Source organism: Aquila chrysaetos, chromosome 18 (genome assembly GCF_900496995.4).
Source record: "Aquila chrysaetos chrysaetos chromosome 18, bAquChr1.4, whole genome shotgun sequence".
In the NCBI taxonomy this organism is placed as follows: Eukaryota; Metazoa; Chordata; class Aves; order Accipitriformes; family Accipitridae; genus Aquila; species Aquila chrysaetos.
The window spans coordinates 13,353,132-13,373,618 of NC_044021.1; the positions used below are offsets into that span (position 1 = coordinate 13,353,132).

General features: G+C 48.3%; 1 protein-coding gene across 1 annotated transcript in view; it reads right to left on the reverse strand.

Annotated features, from left to right (window-relative positions):
* The window catches only part of BCL2 (BCL2 apoptosis regulator), a 95,894-nt gene extending 75,407 nt beyond the window's left edge, over positions 1–20,487 (reverse strand). The window contains exon 1 of the mRNA XM_030042030.2: positions 19,353–20,487. Within this exon, the coding sequence (XP_029897890.1) occupies positions 19,353–19,955 (603 nt within the window). The 5' untranslated portion in view covers positions 19,956–20,487. The remainder of the gene's footprint in view (positions 1–19,352) is intronic.

Genomic DNA, 20,487 nt, shown 5'->3' on the forward strand with positions numbered 1-20,487 from the left:
TTGGGTGTTATGATAAGATGCTAAAATAATGCTGTTTACTGCCAGTGAGTAAGCAGTTTCAGAGCATGCTTAGTAGAGGGAATGTTATACTAGCAACACGCACAATTTTGAAACATGAAACATCTTCAATTTAGCAGGAGAAACTGAAGTTGTGATATACTCAACAACCTGTATGGCTCAGACCTCAGGGCCCAGGTTGCGCCCAGCTGATGATACAACCTCCACACAAAGACCCGCATGCAAGGAGCTAGTAAAATGCCCCAAAACAAGAAGTCTTAATGGGTCCTCGCAAAACCCGGGAACCGTGCTATCCATTCTTCAGCACCATCTACTGGCACCGTACCTAGCATCAAACTATTTATTTGCCTTCAGGCCATGGCCAGCTGTCACTTGCCCATTCCTCCAAGAAAACCATGGACCCCACCGGGTCCAGGGTCCGTCTGTCACTAACAATAGCCTTTCCCACATGGTGGATACATCCCAATGACACTTCTGGGCCTTACCAAACTCCTTCCCATGCTGAGACGCCTAGAGCTTAGACTTGAACCAGCTCACATGATACCAGGGGCCTGGATTAAGGCTGTTCCAGCTCAAGAAATGAGATGATACATTCCCATGACCAAGGCAGTCCTGACCATACCTGCAATATTGACTTATAAATATCCTTGGATCTGCTGACCACAGAGTGCTATCTGACAAGCGCTATCCTTCTTCCTCTTCACGCCTCTATCACCTTTTGGGCTTCAGTTGCATCTAAGTGGCATCATCACACTCGAGTGACTCAGTTGACAACGCTCCGCTCATTCAAGAGCGGCTTCAGGAGGAAAAGAGACAAAGCGCAAGGCATGGCAGCATCCCCAAGGGTGGTACGCACACGAAGCACACGCCAACACGCTAGCTTTGCATGGGGCAAGTGCAGACCACCCTGGCTGAGCCTCCCCGACACGGAAAGGTGTTTCTGTCTCACCACGCAAGCTCCGAGCAGCACTCGCAAAACCAGCCCCCAGCAAATACTGGAAACACAGGTCGCAGCTGGTTAGGCTGCTTCTGGAAAGCAAAGCAGTTGAAGGAAATGTTCTCATTAATAGAAAGAGGCTTTCTGGGGCCACGTGGACAGCTCTGGAGACCAGAGTCAGTACAATGCACAGGCTCTCATCTCTGCTTCAGCGTCCTCACGCCCTGTTGTTTCAGTGCTTTAGCTGAATGTTGGGGAAGTGTTGACAGGGATTTCAAAGGGACATTTCGAATCTAAACACATTGTTGAATCCAGGCCCCTGGTAGTTGTTTTGTTGCATAAGAGAAAGGAGAGAAAACACAAAATGAAAAACCCACTGCAAGCACTTTCCCAGGGCACAGGCGCAATCACCCAAAGGGCCGAAGCCCAGCCGGTCCCGCGCCCTGCCCACCCACCGACTCGCTCGCACCGTCCCTCCGCCAGCCTCCAAACATCACGCCGTCACACCGGTCAGCACCGTTTCGTTTGTTTAAACGGCGACTGCGCGGGTGCTGATCCGCTCTCCTGGAGCAAACACCCTGCCGCACCTGGTCCTCCCCCTGCCAGCCCAGCACCCGGCTGGAAATGATGACCAGTTCTCAGGGATGCTGCCGCCGGGCTACTTAGCAGAGCATAGCCTGAAGAGAAGATGAAAATTACTGCTGGCAAAAAGAAAAAATTCCAACTGGAATTTTTCAGCCTGCTTTGGGAAGACACAGTATATGTAAAGACCAAAAAAAAAAAAAACCATCTTTCTTATCTTATTGCATAAGAAAGCACTTTTGAAGATTCAGAACAAACAAAATACACCCAAACGGAGGGTAAAGTAGGACCCAAATAGAGATGATAACTACTGACATTCCACTTTAAGCCTAATTTTTAGGTCTGAACACGGAAATTAAATGCACAATACATAATGTAGGCAGAAATGAATTTCACCCTCTGATACCCGTGTTTTTTTCCTGTTTGGCTCAGTCATTTAAAGGAACAACTTTCCCCTTGAACTCTAATCATTTTTGAATGAATTATTAAAAAGCCTGCCTTTACAAGCAGATTTCCTTTCATATACAACAGCACACAAATAAAAGAGGAAACTGATTAAACAGGGAACATGACAGTATTCACTTGACAGCATACTTTGTAAAAACCAAATTGGGCATGTGTGGTGCACGTGTGCACATCTGCGGGTGAGGAGGGGTGGTTTCTTTCTTCAGTCTTCCTTCTCATTTAGAATAACCGTGTGCTGTTCTGGCACTTTTAATTTTAACATATCCAGCTAATTATGATTTTTTTTAAAGTTGGTAGTGCCTCTTTAAAGAGATAAAATATTTTAGCTTGCACTATATTTATTTCTATGAATTTATTTTGAAGTAATGGAGCTTAAGTTGCATTCTTGAATGGCTTGCATTTCATCTCAAAAAAATCCTAATAACTCTGGAATATATAACCTATTCCTTCTTGTTGCAAACAGACTCTAGATTAGATTCATAATAAAAAGTGAGGGATGCTGCCAGCCCTCTTTTGAAAAGTCATGGCAATAAGTTGTCTACGTTTTGCAACTTCATGTACTTATTCAAGACCAATAAAAGACTTCTTTTGAAGTAAATTATAAGCGTGCAGTACCTTGAAGTGATTAAAAAGGAGTAAAATAGCTAAATATGCCCATTTTTTGTGTGAAAGCAACTACATTTATAACAGCAAGGAGGTAGCATGAATGGGAACAGTTTTCCCGTACCTCCATGCATCAAAGCAAAGCTGCTCTCAGGGTGGGTGGCCACATGGGACCAACCACGGTTTTCGTGTCCAGCCACTGCATATGCTGAGGCTCACGTTGACGACAAGGGAGCCAGAGCCATCCGCTCCCCTGTACTCCTCATTGAGGCGTTTCTCACCTGTGTTACCTCTGCACCAAGGACTTTGCCTTCAAAGAACAATTTAATGCAAAATGTAACAGGCAGAGTTCCCTTAGCTCTGTGCTTTCTCTGCAACACGTTTTTTTCAGATCCTTTCTGTCCAATTCTGCGGAGGGCATACACATTCAATAACTTACACATTTGTCCATATTAGATACTATTAGCTTCCCATATGAATCTCATTAAAAAAAAAAAAAAAAGATTAACGAGGAACATGAACACACCAGCCAGCTTGCTTTCAGAAAATTACAAATCCATGCAAGAACATGATGACAAGATGATTTTGAATGAAAATAACACCAGTATAATCCAAGCCTAGGAAATGATTCCTCTGATATTATGGTCCCAAAACACTAGGGCTGATTTTTTGGGTACAAATCGGACTGCGAATCTCAGTCCACATGGCTATCCAGAATGATTACCAGTTACCTTTGTAAAACTCGCCTGCATTCGGAGGACCAGCGCAAGCCTACTCATCTCCTAATGCCAGCTGAGGCTCGGCGGGAGAAGCACCGCCACGCCGATGCCTGGCCCTGACCCTCGGCCCCGGGGTGAGTTCTGCCCACAGTGAGCAGCCGGAGGGGACACGCTGCCAAGCGATACACCTGATACCAACCAGCCAGATCATGTACCCAATTACCGGCTAACGGCACAGAGTAGACCGCACGTATCCTCTCCAGCGTGCGATCCTGCAACCTCGAGTGACGCTGACGTCCAAGGACTGTTTGCCAAGATACTGACTGCTGCACTGGGCCCTGGGGTCATACATCAAATGTTCACATGCACTGACAGATGTTTATGTTGGTCATCCTGATTTAACTCCCATTACATCATTTACCAAGCTACTGATGTTATCATAAACGATTAAACAAGCCGGCAAAGGAGACTCGAATACAAATTTGATTCCCTTGTGGTATGAGGGCATTACACTCTAGACTGCGTCCTGCTCTTAAATCAAATTGAAATACTGTACAGATTCTTTAGTTCATTTGAATTCCGTATGAAAAAGAGCCTTTTTTTCTTTCTTTTTTTTTTGTTTCCCAGAAGACTGATTTCATTCATCATTTGACCGTCGCAGGATGAATGAAAGGTATTAAAAGGTAATGGCGGGGGGGGGGGGGGGGGGGGTGTCAGACTTTGGATCACAATTTTTTGGTATAAAACTAAAAGCATTTTCATACTTTAAGTAAGGAGATGTTCAGGCTGGGATTCATTTCAGCTACCTTAATTCCTGAACGTCTACTGCATTATTTAGTGCCTCCAGTCACTTCTGGTTTGTGTCTGGACTATTTTAACATACTGAAAATAACTGAAAGTTTTGAAGGAGCAAAATTAATAAGCAGAGGAAGTCCTCAATCTAGTGTGTACATAACATGCTTGCTGCCTGCCACTGAAATACAGGCTTATTATCAAATACAAGGGGTTAAATTTAAACTCCATGACTGCCTCTCTGCTTGCTTGGTTGTCATTAAGTGTGGGGAGGGAATAGGAAACACTTCACACATCTTGTTTTCCGCTTCTAATATATTTTTGGGTTTTCTAGTGCAGGCTTTGCTTGGATGTGTAATCACTGTGGAATGGCTACTATACCCTTGCTACACTGCATAATACTTTCCCTTCCTCCTTCTGTAGGATTCCTCATGAAAATAGGCACTTTGTGTTTTTGGCCCTAAGGACAGAACATAATGTACTGTCTCTAGGAAAAAAAAAAAAAAAATCATTAAAACATTTTCCACTACTTAAAAAAAACCCAACACATGAAGTACTACTGTATTTCTTTTACACACATGACCTCATAGATAGATGTGTGCATCCACACACACACAAATGCATTCAATTTTCAATGTAGCTATTTATAGAGCTCTATAATTTTTCCTGGCTCAAGATTTAGTAAGTCTTCCCTGATGGGGTTCAGTTCACACGGTTTCGCAGCCCTTCATTTTGCTTCGAGTTCATATCCACGGAACATCCCCTCCCCGTCCCCACCTCCTCCTCGAATCCCATTTAATGTTTTGCCGATTAAATTGGCTGGTTGCTTTACTGAACTCATCACAAAAACCAGTGGTTTTTTTCTTTCCCAAGGAGCCGTGCGTGTTTTGTCAGTTTTTCTTGCAATCTCCTAGCAGCAAAGCTCACGGATACAGTAGCATCCATCTACAACCACCTTTTTTTTTTTGCTGATGTAACATTCGACGCACATCTAGATGGTCTTGGCAGAGAGTCACATAAAGGTCTTCCAGCCGCGCTGTTGCTCCCTTAAGTAGGAGCAACGCAGCTTTCAGGAACGTTTGAGAGCCATAGACCCTTCCAGCCAAGCCAGCAGCACTTCTGGAAGATGCTGTTTGCTTGCTCCACTACCAGTGAGATGAACAAGACCAAAGTGCTCGGAGACCTCAAGGCAGGGAAAGCTTTTTCTCACCCTGGAGTCAGTCTACTCTTCAGTCCCCTCATATTTCAGCAAACCGGCTTGTCCCAGGGCGAAGGACGTCCCCGGCTGATCTAGGACAGTTGGGTCTGGTGGTACTTCATCTCTTCCCAGCCCCTTTCCAGCTCTCCAGGCTGAGAGGCAAGGCTGAACTGCACTGCAACCCAGCAAGCTCCTGTTGCGTGAATGCCCACTGAGAGCTAAATGCCCATTTGTGTAACTTCCAGCTAAGCTCTGCTTTCTTCTGGTAAGAAATCACCCCCCCCCGCCACGTCAAGGTGCAGTGCTGGAGCACACAGGCACACAAGAACTACGCGAGAGAAACAACTAATTGCCCCCTCTCTTCACTTTACAGAGCTCAGCTTACTCGGGCCAGAGGCGTACAGCCTGCATAAAGGACAGAGAGGTAGAGCGCAGAAAGTAAAAAGCTATTAAAGCGAAAACCCATGAGGCAGATAACAGCTTGCTGCCAGACTTTTCAAAATTTAAGTGTTGATTGTTCAGAATTTATGTCTAGATTTTTCTTAAGAATGCAATTTCCTGGCACATGGTACAAGTTGCTCTAGACCTGCATGTCAGCACAGCAGGCATCCTGTTGCAAAGGTTGTTATGGAACTATTGAATGTTTTCATGCCAAATTTGTCCAAATTAAACCGAGGGGAATGGAAATACTTTCCCTGGATAGGTGGTGGTTGCATTAGGTGGGTTTGTTTATAAGGAGAATAAAAGTTACAGCTAAATATAAAAGCAGATATATCATAATATTGTCTGAGAACTTGAATAACATGTCATTCAGCCTGCGTGCTGTGGAAAGAACACGAAGGTCAAGTCTAAAATAAGATCAGTGACTGTTTGACAATAGAAACATGTAGGAGGTAGAGCAGGAGAATTTTCCACATTTTTTAAATGACATTTTTCTTTCAAAAAATGTTCTTGCTTACCTTGCAACGGGTCTGATGCAAAACCCCGTTGAACTTCGTGCAAAACATACTGCTGAATTTGGCATGTTTTTGATCAACCCCCTGGCAAACCTGTATTAGTCATTTGTGCCAACTGTTTACTTTTTGCATTATGCTCAGTTGGGAAAATGAAAGAAGGCTGCTCTGTTGCATTTTTGTTTTTAGAGAGTTTCACTTTCTGCTTCAGCCTTCTCAACCTGCTTCCCTGGAAGTCAGAGACTTCAGCGAGGCTACCGCTACCTCTTAAAGGTAAGCACATGTGGGTTCACAGCACTGGGGAGCTAGCAGAATCCCTGGCAAGGTCAAAAAGAGGGGGGGAGAAAAAAAAAAGAAAAATACCCAAACCACTGCTTGAAGTCCTTTATAAAATCCAAAGCGTTCCCTTTTCATTTTGTTCATCCACCAAACCCTAGGGTGAAGATAGGATGTCAGGCACTTGCCATTTCCAAAAGTGCAACCGCGGCAGGGATTTCAGCCCCTGCCCTGCGGCAGGGGGAGCTGCCCCTTGGCAAGGCTTGTAGGAGAAACAGGGAACTCGCGACCCCAGTCTTGACACCCAACGTACCCTACTTTTGCTGCAGTCAGTGATGTCAGAGGTACATTTCTCTTTCGTCCCCTATATTCACTTTTAAATACAGTTACAGCCACCTCCCTGTAAAAGGTGTTACAAAAGGAGCCTTGCAAATGCCCCGATCCCCCTCCCCAACAACCCCATTGACAAAATCCCATGATTTTAAAGCAAAGGCAGAGACAGAAAGCAGCCCGAGGCCAAGGTCTGGAGGCAGCTGCCCTACCTTTGCCCCCGAGCTGTGGCAGACAGTCCACGCAGTTTACAGAGCTAACGTTAGAACGTTTGCTGCCAGCGCGTCACTCCGCGGGAGGACTCTCGGGGTCTCCAGGAGGAAGGCTCTGGGGCAGAGGAGGGAGATGAGATGCGGGCGGATCACGGAGCATCGTCTCCACGCCTCCCCCAACCCGCCCCTGTCCTCTGGAGACTCCGCGCCACAGCTCCGGCTGGATGAGACCTGCCAGCTGCCCTTTGGCAAGCCCAGCCCCGCGGCCGCCCTTTTGCTGCCGGGCATCCCCGTATTTCAAGCGGGAGCTCACGTCGAAACGAGCCACGCGGGGCTTTCTTATCTCTCGAGGGCAAAGACGCCTGTCTGGAGCAGCAGGGGAAGGCAGGGAGGGAAGCGGTCTGCAAGGTCTCTGTCCAGGGGAGGACTCGTCTCCCCTGAGGGACCTCCGACGAGGCCGCAGGAGAGGTAGAGCAAGGAGCCGGTGCCTTGCAGGGCACCAGCCTTGCTGGGGGGGGGGTCAGGAGAGCCCCCAGGCACAGCCCGGCCAGGGCCCACCTTGGGGCAGGGGGGGGGCTGCAGGGACAGGTCCTGCTCGGGTCCGTGCTTCACGGCCCCCTTCCGCCTGACCTCCAAACCGTGGGGCGGACACGGCCAAAATTAGTATCACACTGAGGGCTGGCACGCGATGGCTTTGACCCTAACGATCCCACTGGGAACGCAGTATTGTTCTGGCCCTATTAACAATAATTTGCATGTTGTCTGGTGGCCCCGGGAGGAAAAAAATAAAAAGAAAAAGGGTGGCAGGCCCTGAGGGAGGAGAAGAGGAAATGGGAGTGCTGCCATTTTCTTCTGAGAACTGGCAAAATAAGAAGGCTGACTTTCTTACGGAGCCAGAGGTAAAACTAGTCATTGCAAAATTATTTAATATCTAACTTAATCATCCAGCCTTCGTTGCTTCAAGGCAGGGTTTTGAGAACCCAGGCCATTTAACTATACCAAAGAGCTCTTGTCAAACCAGCCTGGTAGGGACCTCGATCACAGGAAACTTATTTTAGCGGGAGCCCGAGTCTCTCCCAAGGCACTGGTGACGGTGACCTTTCACGACGAGGAGTTGCTCTCAACCGAAGGGTCTGAACTACAGAGACAAGGGACGCCTGCGCACAGTGTTTCTCCATCATACTCGGAGCCTTACATAAAAAGAGCAGTCAGTAACACCAAGCTGCCACAGTTCCAGTAATTTTTTTTCTATTGAAAGGAGTTTCTTTAGGGATCAAAGTGTCCTCAAAACCAAACAAGCTGGCTGTCCATCCCTTCCAAGAGAACAGGTAGTTTATTCCAGCTGTCAGCGACTGCAAACCAAACAGCTCCTCTCCCACTGTCAGTTTTAGCTCTAGGCCAGTTATTAAAATTAAACAGTTTCGCTTGTGAGAATGATGTATTTGTGTCTGCAGGGGGGAGAGAAGGGAGCAGAGAGGGAAAAAAGAGAGCAAGTTTTCTAAAACAAACCCTAAGCCCATTTACACAGCCTAACAGCGTGCCAGTGCTGCCTCTTCCTTCAGCCCATTAAACCGCCACGGAACTCCCAGCCTGCGGGATGTCCTACCGTGCCCCAAACATCCTTCTCTCTGGGTTGGGGAAAATAAAATGAAAGAACTAAAGAAAAAAAAGGCAAAAATTTCCAATTGCTTGCAAAATAAATACACGATTCCCTCGTGAAACAATCAACTTCAACAGATACGGAAAAAGGTAGGAGGAGATGCCTTGACAGGTTTCCCTACCCCTTGTGCCAGCCGGGCTGGAGAGCAGAGCGGGGAGCTCCCACCCTCATGGTCCCAAAGCACCAGGGAGGCTCCTCGGCTCGCCCCTGGGGCTGAGGCAACGGCTTTAGCTGAACAGGACTCATTTCTAAAAAGCTGCCGTGGTCCTGGTGGGACACTACCACCCCTGGCCCACCGTCAGAGGGACCTTTGCAGTGTCCCAGGCCAGGTTCCCTCTACAGCGAGGACGCCTGGGGAAGCTGAGGAGCACTCGCCAGGCAAAACCCAAGGCAGCCTCGCTCCAGTTTTCCACCGCTGCAGAGACCTGCCCAACCATCCACTGCAACCGGGGCTTTGTACGACGCTTTATAGATCCCTTTTTGGGTCTGCCCACATGCTCGCCGCTGTACGAGGCTGGATACTGCCGGTTTTAGCGTCTGTACTGGAAAAAAACAGCTATTGACTCCAACCAGGCAAGGATTTCACACATTCAGTCCAGAGCCAAATACGTGAATTTTCTGCTGCAGGAATTTTTTGCAGACAGCCATGAGCTACTGCAGAAGCCTGAACAGACTCCAGGCCGGCTCATCGACTTGCAGCCTTGATTGCCACCTGACATTTCAAGCGACCGGTTTTATTTCCTCCCTTGCCGGTGAGCCCCACCGCCGCGCTCCAGCCCCGCAAGGAGGAAAACCTTTAGCTTGCCCAGGCTCCACGGCAGCGCTGCTATCTGTTGCAGAACTGGGCAACGGAGAAAGGAACAGGTCAAGCTGGAACCTGAAAATAACACGGGCATTAGGCCTCCTTCTCGGTTATATTTGTGACCTTTCGCATCCAGCAGCAGACTGGGGATTTAGACGGCGTGATTTACTGTGATTTGCCAGATGCCTTCAGGAGAGGGGCTTTGGATATGTCTAAATTGAATTAAAATTTGCAGACACTTGGAGCACGATGTAGGACTTGCTTCTGTTATGAACGAGGGAGTTTTTACTTCAGTTTTTTTAACGTCATTTTTCACTTGAGCTGTGCGTACATTCTGGAGAAGTTCAACAGATTTCACTAATCTACAACACTGACCATCTTATTCTAATGGAAATGCCAACTTGTTTAGTACTATATTTGAATTTGTCTTTGAATTATTTTTAATTCTTTTTTCTCTAGAAAAAAGATTAGAAATAGGGTCCTCTACTACATTTTATAATACACGGTCTGAACATGTGATGAATGTTCTTAAGAAAGGAGTTCTTTCCTTCAGAGACAAAGCTGGCAGTAGTTATTCCATTGCACAGACACGCTACAGGACTGTCCCATACTGCAGAGGGAGGCGTTTCACTGGCCTCCTGTCCAAGGTCCTATCCTGACTTTCTAGTGACTCTCGCAAGTCTCTCCAGAGCACACAACGGGAATTTTGTCTCCTAAGCCTCAGTTCAGCAAGACCGTTAAAACTAACTTCAACCTCACGGTCAAGCCCAAAAGCTTGATTACTACTCACTTTTATTTTTAATGTTTTAAAATTGCTTTTTCTGCCTGTATCTGAACACTTAATGAAGCTTGTGAATGGAAGCAAAAGAATACATGTGCATGAAGATACTTCTTACAAGTGCATGTAATACAGCTTATTGCTCCTTCCCCTGAAGTGCCACAGACAGCTTTTACCTATGGTGGGAATGGAAAAGGAAGGACAATTTCCTTCTTGAAACACCCGATGAACTGTGCTGATACATAAAGGAAAACACTAACGTTGTCAGTTGCCATTTCTCACCCTTTTCCTAAATAAAAACTAGAAATCAACACTGAAACTGATCTGTTTCATCTGTTTCCATCACAAGCATTGCTAAACACGTCCAAACAGTGGAGCTGAAAAAGTGTAAGCCTAATTTCCATTTAACTTTTTCTTTCTTTCTTCTACCTCCACTCTCCACTCAAATCTCACCCCCAGGTAGTTTCACAATCTGACTCACTTTGCTCTTTTCCAGGCTAGCGCGCTCCAGCAATGACAAAATGTAATGCGACAGATTTGAATTTTATTCTAAGCCCCAAATTACCATGACAGACATTTTGTTCAATATTGTACCTTGTATGACCTCTTTTGTTTAATTAAAAAACATCAGCCCAACTCATGATAGCATGGTAGGCAACAACACATTTCCCAGAGCTGGTGTGCTGTATAGCTAGCAAGAATACCGATTTCATAGCTGGGTTAACTGAAAAAGAGAGCTATTAATGATTTGCCCCATATCCTATCGTGTACTCAGTACTAGAGCCAAAAAGAGGAAGTTAAGTTTTGACTCTCAGTTGCTTTCTTGAACAACTGCGCGACAGCCTCTTTCAATCACTATGTGGGAAAAATGGGGCCTTTTCTTTTTGATTTTACCTGGCCCATGTACATAAATTACTCACTGAAGTACCCCAAAACCCACTGAGCTGCCTTTTCAATCAACAGCTGGAATCATCCTTTTTATGCTTCAATAAAATGAAATAGCAATAAAATGATGTATGCACTGAAGGATGCTATTTCTTTTAACTAGCTCTAAATGTGGCAATTCATAACAGGTCTTCAGTCAGCGCAGGAATAAATTCAGTGATGTGGGTGCTCTTCGCAACACAACAAGCGCATTTACAATTACCTTTACAAGACACATGCAGAAGTAAGAAGTTTTTCCTGGACAGATGAGACTGGCAGTGCATCCATCCCAGTATCCCCAGTCACCAACCAGCACCAGGTGCTCTGGGGGAGAAGCAATGTCATAGATAATTTTGAAATAGCATTCCCCAGAGAAAGGTCCACCCTCAGCACCTGGTGATCTCATTTCAGCAGCTGTTGTTAAATTTGCCCCAAGGTGTATGACTGCCCTTTCAAGCAATTTTATTCAAATGTAAGTAAGATGTTTTCCTTACCCTTATAAATACCTAAACCTTTCCTGAATGCAGCTTAGTACTTCCACTCACAGCTCTCCCATGAAAACAGCTCCCAAAGGTTAATCATGCATTGCAGAAAAGGCTATTTTTCTCTATTAGTTGAAAACCCGTGGCTTTTTCATTTGATCTTATTTTTCTTGCCGCATATACAAAGTAAACATAACTACAATTGTCCAATTAAGTGCCTCTTCCTGTTCCTATTGAAGTCAATGGCAACACTTTGTAAATTCAGATTTGTTTTCTTACTCATTAACTTTAAAATCCAGAAACCCACAAGGAACTTTCCAGCGAGGGGGATTTAGCAAAGTCTATCGAGATACAATAATTATGACAGCAAACTGACATTAGGATAAAATAACAGAAAATAAATTCCAGACTTTTAGATGCATTTGGAAAAGTTCTTTGGTTTCACAGTCTTTCAGGAGCCAAAAAAAAAAGGGGGGGGGGGGTAGGGGGAAGGGGGAAAAAAGGGGAAAAAAAAAGGGGGGGAAAAAAGCCATCAGACTGTTAATGAGACTGAAAGCCAGAGTAAAATAAAAATCCCTCAAATCTGTCATCGGCATTTGCGTTTGCCAAGAAGGCCTGGATGTTATCCTGCTGGGGAAGAGAAGATTTATGGCAACGCACACCTTCATCCATTCTATTATTATATATGAAATGGAAAATAAAACAGGCCGGTACTACCCTCAGAAATAATCAGTATTTTGCTGCCACTGAGTAACAAGTGTTGTTATTATTATTACCAAGTCAGCAGGAGAGCAGCCACGAGGTGCTCATAAATAAATTATTTAAAAAAAACCAACAAACCAAACAGGGCTGGGCTGCCCCCGCCAAGGGCGTGAAGGAAAATAAAACAGTCCAGGGAGGGAGGTGGGAAGGGCCGGACCCGGACCCGGACCCGGCGTGCACCGTGGCCGACGGCCGGGCGGCAGCACCCAGAACCGCGTCCGGCACCCGGCGCCGTGATGGAAAGGGATGGTCGGAGAGGCCTGCGGAAAGCCGGGGACCGCCAGCCCTCCACGAAGCAGAAACACAAAACGGGCAAAGAACCAGGCACCCGCCAAACGCGAGCGCGCGGGGAGCGTGCCACGGCTGCGCGCTCGCCCCTGCCCGGCCGCACCCTTCACCGTAGCCCCCGTCGCCGAACGGGACGGGAACGCGATAGCCAAAGAATAAAAATCCGCTTCGCCGCAGGCGAGTTGTTGTTTAATCGGGCCTATCGCGCTGTTTTGTAGCTACGGCCCGCTCGACGGCCAAGGCTGCTGACCCGGACCCCAGGCCGGGAGCGAGCGCCCGCCGTCCCGCCGGCAGCCCCCGGGTAGGACCGCGGGGCTACGACACCGCGGGCCGGCCCGGCGAGGCGGCTGCGGAGCGAGAGGGGAGACGAGGACGCAGCAAGATTGCCGGCGGCTCGCGCTAGCGAGCGGGGCGGCGTACGGAGAGCCGCCGCTTCAGCCGGTGCCGCCCCGAGCCCCGGGCCCGGCACCCCTCGGTGGCGACGGCGGAGCGCGAGGTTGGCTCGCCAGCGCGAGGCACACACCGTCACACGAGACCGAAACCACAGCAGAGGCTTCGGAGCGACAGCCGAGCGGCGCTCCCGTTCCTACGTCCGCCCCCCTCCGCCACCCCAGGTCCAACCCGCTGAAAGACGACCCTCGCGTCAAGGACGCCCGTATCGGGCACGAGGGCTCAACCTTTGCTGGCGATGCAGTACAAAGTTCCCGTGCTGCCTTAGGAAGCCCAGGCCCTGGTATCTGGCCGCTAAGAAAACGCTTCTGCTCCACATGCAATTTCACACCTCATTGCATAGGTCTTGTGATTCTCCTGCTAGAGCCATGCTTTGCCGTCGGAGAAACGCTTGTGCCTCGGCAGAAAAATTCAACTGGATTTTCTCCGTGGATTACCGACTCTGAATTTCAAGCTACATACTCGAAAAACTAAGCTACTTACTGCCCAGCAGAGCTAACGCAGCAGCTTGAGAGAGGCCTGTGTTAATGCAGGCACAGAACTAACTTCTTTCTCAATATTGAAAGTAAAGTAGAACTTTTTAATAGGATTGCTGTTTGAACTTTACGGTTCTTTGCAAGATCAAGGCAAATGACATCATCTCCATAACCGAGACCTCTGGTTCTGAAATTTTAAAGGTCACGGTCAATACATGTATTTTTTGGAAAAAAAAAAAAAAAAAGACAAGAAAGACAAGACTTCTGAGAAAATACGCAACCTAACGTTGTTGCAAGTTACGGAGAAAGCTATTACAAATGAAAGGGACTAGAGAACCACAATCATTTTCTCTTTCTGCCCTAGCTCTTCTCCTCCTTGCTTTGGCACTTATCCTCCACAGAATGAATTTCTCGCTCTTCAGCAACAGCAAAAAGAAAAATATTTTGATAATATTTTGAGAATTCGATTATAAACCCACAAAGCCACAAAAACTGGCAAAGGACCTAGAAGGTGTAACACTTGAAACTGCCAATTCATTTATTTAACTGAGTGGATTTCAGATAGTTTCCTTTTACCAGTCAAACAGTGACTTGGGGTTAGCCCCGCTGGGGATTGAGTCGTTACAAGGCCGCATGTCACCGGTAAAAAAAAAACTCAAAGCGCCTCTGCTCCAGCGTGGGGCATCCGGCTCCGAGCAAGGCACCGTCCCGTCCCGGATGAGCGCGAGGCTTTTGCTCGGGACTTCCAAGAGAAGCAACGTGCTGTGCAGGCAGGCGCCTGGCCGAGCTGCTGGGAGAGCGGCTCCAGAGCCCAAAAGGGATGAGATTTCGGTCGGTAGCCCACGCACGAGCCCGGGAAGGGCCCTGCATCCCACCGATATCCAGGACCTCTAGCACTGTCCCGGAGGCAGACGCAGCTGCCATCCCTCGCCTTCATGAGGAGGCTACGGACCATCGCAGGGCACGGCGACTCTCCACGCTTCCTTTTCAAAGAGTGCCACCGAGCAAAGAGAATTAATGATTTACTAGGCAAAAAAAAAAAGAAAAGAGGAAGCTCAGTGATTAGGGCAGTCAACCCAGGAGAAGGGAAACCTGGGGTCTAGTTGCTGGTCCAAGAAGCATTTATTCATTTGGCTGCAGACAGCCACCTGAGAAAACACATCAGACAGCGGGAATTAGACACCCCGGTTCTTCCTCCTCCACCAAACGAAATCTCACCCCTGCAGAAGGAGGAGGACAGCTCGGCAAAACCAGCAGCCATCTGGCAGGTGAAGCCTCCTGAGATGTCAGAGACGCGGGTGTATACCCCCCTGCCACGCTGGAGAAGGTCTCGCTGGCAAACCTCTCGTTACCTCGGGAGAGGCCTTAACCAAGGAGCCGCCAGGGAAAGCGGGGGCTTCTCCCCGGCTGTGGTTGCGCACGAGGATGGCACGTGAGTGACAGCGGCCGAGCCAGAGGATGCCTGCCGGCTTCGGGACACGGAGGTTCTTGGGATCCGTGTCCCCCGCAGCGTGCCGAGTGGCTCCCCTCTCTCAAGGCAGGAGCAGCTCCCGGCTGGCTTGGGTGAGGAACGGCGGGGAGCCAGCGACCTCTGCCACCATCCTGGCTAGGCGGGCACTCGGGGGACGCAAGCGCTTACGCTCCACCTAAGGTCCACTTCAGACATCTAAATCCTTCCTCCTGTCTGGCCTTAACTCTCAAACAGAATAAAGAGCCGCAATAAAAGAACAGAATCGGATGAAAACACGCAACCATCACATTCCTGGTTCAAATGTAAATATTGTCATTTAAAATGATGCTTTCTTGGCTGAATTTTCAACACGACACTGCTTCTCTCACCTGGGCTTCTTTACATTCTTTATGTCAAAAACGTACTTGTCTACACGTATATGACAGTGCCTGTGTCTCCTTCTATAGTTCTCATGCTCTTGGTTTTCGTCGAACAGCTTGGGGAGGAAGCCGTGTGTTGGACCAGAAGCCCCCAGAGCTGAGCACGGCTCCCATGTACATCATGTTGTGTGCCCGAAGAGGTCACCCATCACTGCAAGACAAACACTGTTATTTCCCCCCACGCTGGCTGCATCACTTCAATGTTCCCTAAGTCAAAGTCAAAAGTCACCAAGTGCAACAGCCCACTGCCAAGCCAGTTCTGCTGCAGCTCAAACACCAGGCTCTAAAAAAATGAAGCCATTACATTGTCAGTCAGAAAGCATACGTTACACCAAGTACCACAAAATTGCAGAGATGAGCTGGTTCTCCTCTTATTTCTTTTGTAACACAATTAAGATGTTATCAGGCCAAAGTACAATATTGCGGTATCCTGGCCTACTTGAAAATCTTTGAAAGCTGCATTTATTTGCCACCAGAACCACAAGCTAATAATACAGCCTCCGTGCAGGCAGTCCCCATCTGTCGCTTCTTCTAAGTTTCAAACAAACCCGTGATGCTGTGTATTGTAAGGGTATTAACAATCCCCAGACACCATTAATGGCAATGTCTAGTGCTTAAAATATACACTCCACCAGCTCCACCCCTTCCAACTTGCCCTTCGATATGATTCTTTCCTTCTTCGTTTTCCTTCCAATATAAAGAATTTATGTCCTGAAAATACACTGTCAACTTACAGAACCGATTCAAAAGAAACAGATAAATAAGAAAGACATTTCAACCAAACTTCAGACCTGAGTGTAGGATGTAACAATAAATATCAATATACAATAAACTCAAAGCACGCGCTGTCCAACTCACTGGGTAACATATGCTTGTGACTAACTCCGATGCTCTCTTCTCTACTACTCCACAGCCTCTAATAAACTCACCGCTCCGCAACACAACGTAAAGGAGGAGAAGGCTACAACAGCCGGCGCTCCCACTTGTTGCAGGAGCCTGCATGACAGAGAGACCTTGCAGGCAGCCGTGCTGAGGTCCTACAAAGCATCACGACCTACAAGGTGATCAGCTACTTTGGAAGAGCCATTTACGACGCTTTAATAAGGTTCGTACATGGGGTATGGTGCAAGTGCCAAGCTGAAGACCAACTGCATGTATTAAAGCATCTTTTTTCACTGACAGATCCTGAAAGCTAGGAAAAGAAAAAAAGAAAATCCGCCTCCCCATGCCATCCTTGATTCTTCTGTCTGAAGACAGGATCCTAAAAGCTGTGTTTGCAACTTCATGTTAGTCTTTTGCTCTTTGTAACCAGCTAGAAGGTGTTGGCTGTGTTTAATAATCCCATGGCTCAAAGGTACCAGCCGTTTACCAGACAGGCAAAAGCCACCTTGGAGTAATATTTTGCACATCTTCTTCCATGTGTACATTACAAATAACACGTGGCAGTAAATGGCATCACATGCATCCAAACTCTGGAGCTTTTGTTTATAGGAAACCTCAATAAACAACGAAACGGCTATCGATAAGAAGCATCTTTTCCTTTTAAAGGCAGTCGGTGTTTATAGTCCGAGTTTTGTGTATTTCTAACTGTCGAGAAACAGCTCCAGCACTCGCCTTATCTGGCCAATCACGCCTGGTAACACCTGTCTTTTCACATTCTTAGTTTTATTCATTATTTATGCTTCTCTTTACACAATACACTCACAGGACAATACATCTCCAGCATGCTTACAGATTTGATCCAAAGCTCACTGGAGTCAACAGAATGACTTCACTGGCTCTGGAGCGAACCGAGGGCCCCAGCTCCACAGACGGGCTTCCAGCCTGAGGAGGGACTTACGCACAAGTTAGGCATCCCAGCCCAGAAGTGCAATCACAAAATCCCTAACCCTTTAGCTGCTCGTCTTTTAAGCAGCCAAGGTCTCCAAAAGCCTGAATGGTTTGCAGATTTTTTTTCTCCCCAGTTACGTGTTTCATGAAAAAAAAAAAAAGCCACTGACAAACCCTCTGTAGTCATCTGTGAAATAGGGGATCAGGGGATAGGTCTCCCTCTCCCAAGTGTGGTCCCAACCACTAAGCACTGGAGTCATTTTATGTATGTGTGTATATATGTGTGTGTGTGTGTCTGTATACATATGCATATTTGTATATACATAAGCATATATGTATATCAATACACAGACACACACACACACACGTACGCACACACATTTTTTGCTCCCCCTTCTGGCCCCATGAATCTTGAATTTTTTTTCTTCTTGGTGGAAGCAGGGGAGAGCAGGAGAACGATCCTGCCTCCAACGTGACTTGTAGCCAGGGATCTGCAGCACTCCTCTGGGAGGTGCGCAGCGTGGATTCCTGCTGAGAAAAGGGCCCTGGAGCCTTACTCCCTCCGTTACGGCTGCATGTAGATGTCCTCTGGATCCCCGAACACGTACACCCTTTAGTCAGGCGGTTTCAGCAGCGGGAAGGCAGCATCTTCATTTTTTAACAGAGATGGTCAATGTGGGTGGCACGTTACTTAGCCTAACACTGACTTAGCAAGAGACCCAATGCTAAAAATTCAATGCCGCAACGCTTCACAAACACCAGGCTTGCAAATCATGTTAACTGGGAAACATACGCTGTATTTTACATTCCTTCACACACGCCTCTTAAAGGTGTGCTGTGTAATTGAGTCAGCTCTCTGTATTTCACAGGGGACCGGACCTGAAACTGCCAGTGTCCGCCCAGCTGACCTCCATTTCTAGGTGACTTACAGCAGCTCTCAGCCCATACGTAAAGCTTCTTCTTCAGTATAACTTTTGCCATTTACTCCTCCAACGCGTTAATATCATAAGCTTCACACATACAACAGGTTTGGTTTGCGGGAGAACGGCTGGGACCGCATTTTGTTACAGTATGTCAATTAATACAGGAAAAAAGGAAAGAAATACCCTTCCAATTTCAATGCAGTTACGTATTGTGGAAAGCGAGAGAGAGAAAAAGGAAAGGCTTTTGATTGACTACGAGTGTAAAAGCTGTCCACTTTCCACAAGCGGATCTCTTCCCTCTCTGGACGATGCTGAAGCCAACCCTGGCCAGAGGTGATCTCTACCCCCGAAACACAGTCACCCATCGGATCACAACAAATACTCATTTTCCAGAACAATCCCGCAGACACGGCTCCCCGCACCTTTGTTTCATCTTGAGACAAAGGCAGACTTTTCACGCTAGACACGTCCAATACCATAAAACCCCACTCCCGTCGCCGCCGCAGCTGTAGATGCTGGCACCGAAGTCCACCTGCCCGCCCGTACCACCGGGATCCCGTGCGCGTCGTGCGCAGGCACACACGCACGCGGCGTCCACCTGCCCGCCCGTACCACCGCGCACGCACACGGGCACCTCCGCTGCCCCTTCCCGGCCCGCTGCCCTGGCCAGGGCCGGTGCCGCCAGCAGGCGAGGGTGGACGGGGGTGGGAGAGCGGGGAGCGCTGATGGAGAAGGTGCCTCGCTCAGCCTTTTCGCTCCCCAGCTGTAGCTGCTGCCCCCATCCCAAACCGCTCCACCGTATCCCCGCGACGAGGCGAAACTCGACAGCCGGCAAAAGGCCTGTGCTGCTTCGGCGCACGCCAGTGCAGAAACGTTTCACACACCCCCCCCCCCCCCCGCCCCGTGACGCGAACGCATCCCCCCCCCCGGGCGCTGCCCACCCCGGACCCCGCCGGCCGCGGGCCAGAGGCGGGAGAGGGAAGGAGCAACGCGGGGACGTACCCAGCCTCCGTTGTCCTGGATCCAGTTGTGCAGGTGCCGGTTCAGGTACTCGGTCATCCAGGCGGCGATGCTGTCTACGAGGGGAGACATCTCCCGGTTGACGCTCTCCACGCACATCACGCCGCCGAACTCGAAGAAGGCCACGATCCTGCCCCAGTTAACGCCGTCTCGGAAGAGCTCCTCCACCACCGCCACGAAGCGGCCCCTGGCCGTGAAGGGCGTCAGGTGCAGCTGGCCGGACATTTGGGCGAAGTCCCTCTGGTAGCGGCGGGAGAACTCGTCGCCCGCCTGGCGCAGGGCGAGGTGGACGACCTGGGGCGCGGGGGGCAGCCCCTCGGCCGGGGGCGCGTGGCTAGCAGCAGCCGAGCCGGGGGGCTCGGGGTGCGGAGACACCAGCCCAGTGTGATCAGAGGAAGTCCCAGCAGCAGCAGCAGCAGCAGCAGCAACCGCAGCAGCAGCAGCAGGAGGAGGAGAGAGACCCGGAGGCAGGGGTGCCCTGTCCTCGGCGGCAGCCCAGTCGTATCCCCTCTGCGAGAGTTTATAGTGGATGTACTTCAGCACTATCTCCCGGTTATCGTAGCCTCTTCTCCCCGGATGAGCCATAATTCCCAAGAGGAAGCAGCAAGAGGAAGGGAGAGAGGAAGAAGAGGAGCAGGTTGAACCCAAAAAAGTAAAGCAGCCAATAATAATAAAATTAATAACACCAAAAATTATAATCCAGTTACTGTATCGGGCACGGTTTCATTCATGGTGGTGTGGGGGAGTTCTCAGGGTCTCGGAGGTACTTTTGTCTTCTCAGTGTTTCCTCCTCGGTTTGAGATGCACGGTATAAATAGGGATTAAAACGCTGTAAATACTTTACTTCCAGGTGCACATTTATTACTTATTATAAATTTACGTTAGGACCATTTCCTCCTCGGTGTTGAAATACATCTTAAAAAATATTATACCGATTCAAAATCAGGTGCATTTTCCCCTAGGTGCTGAACTACCACGGACACGACGGAGCGGACGAACACACACCGTAAAAACTGCAATTCAATACGACTTGCTAAACAGCCTTGGATGAACGTTAATCCAACGCACTTTAAGCTAGAAACCTCAACACTGCTTTTTTTTTTTTTTTTTTTGTTAA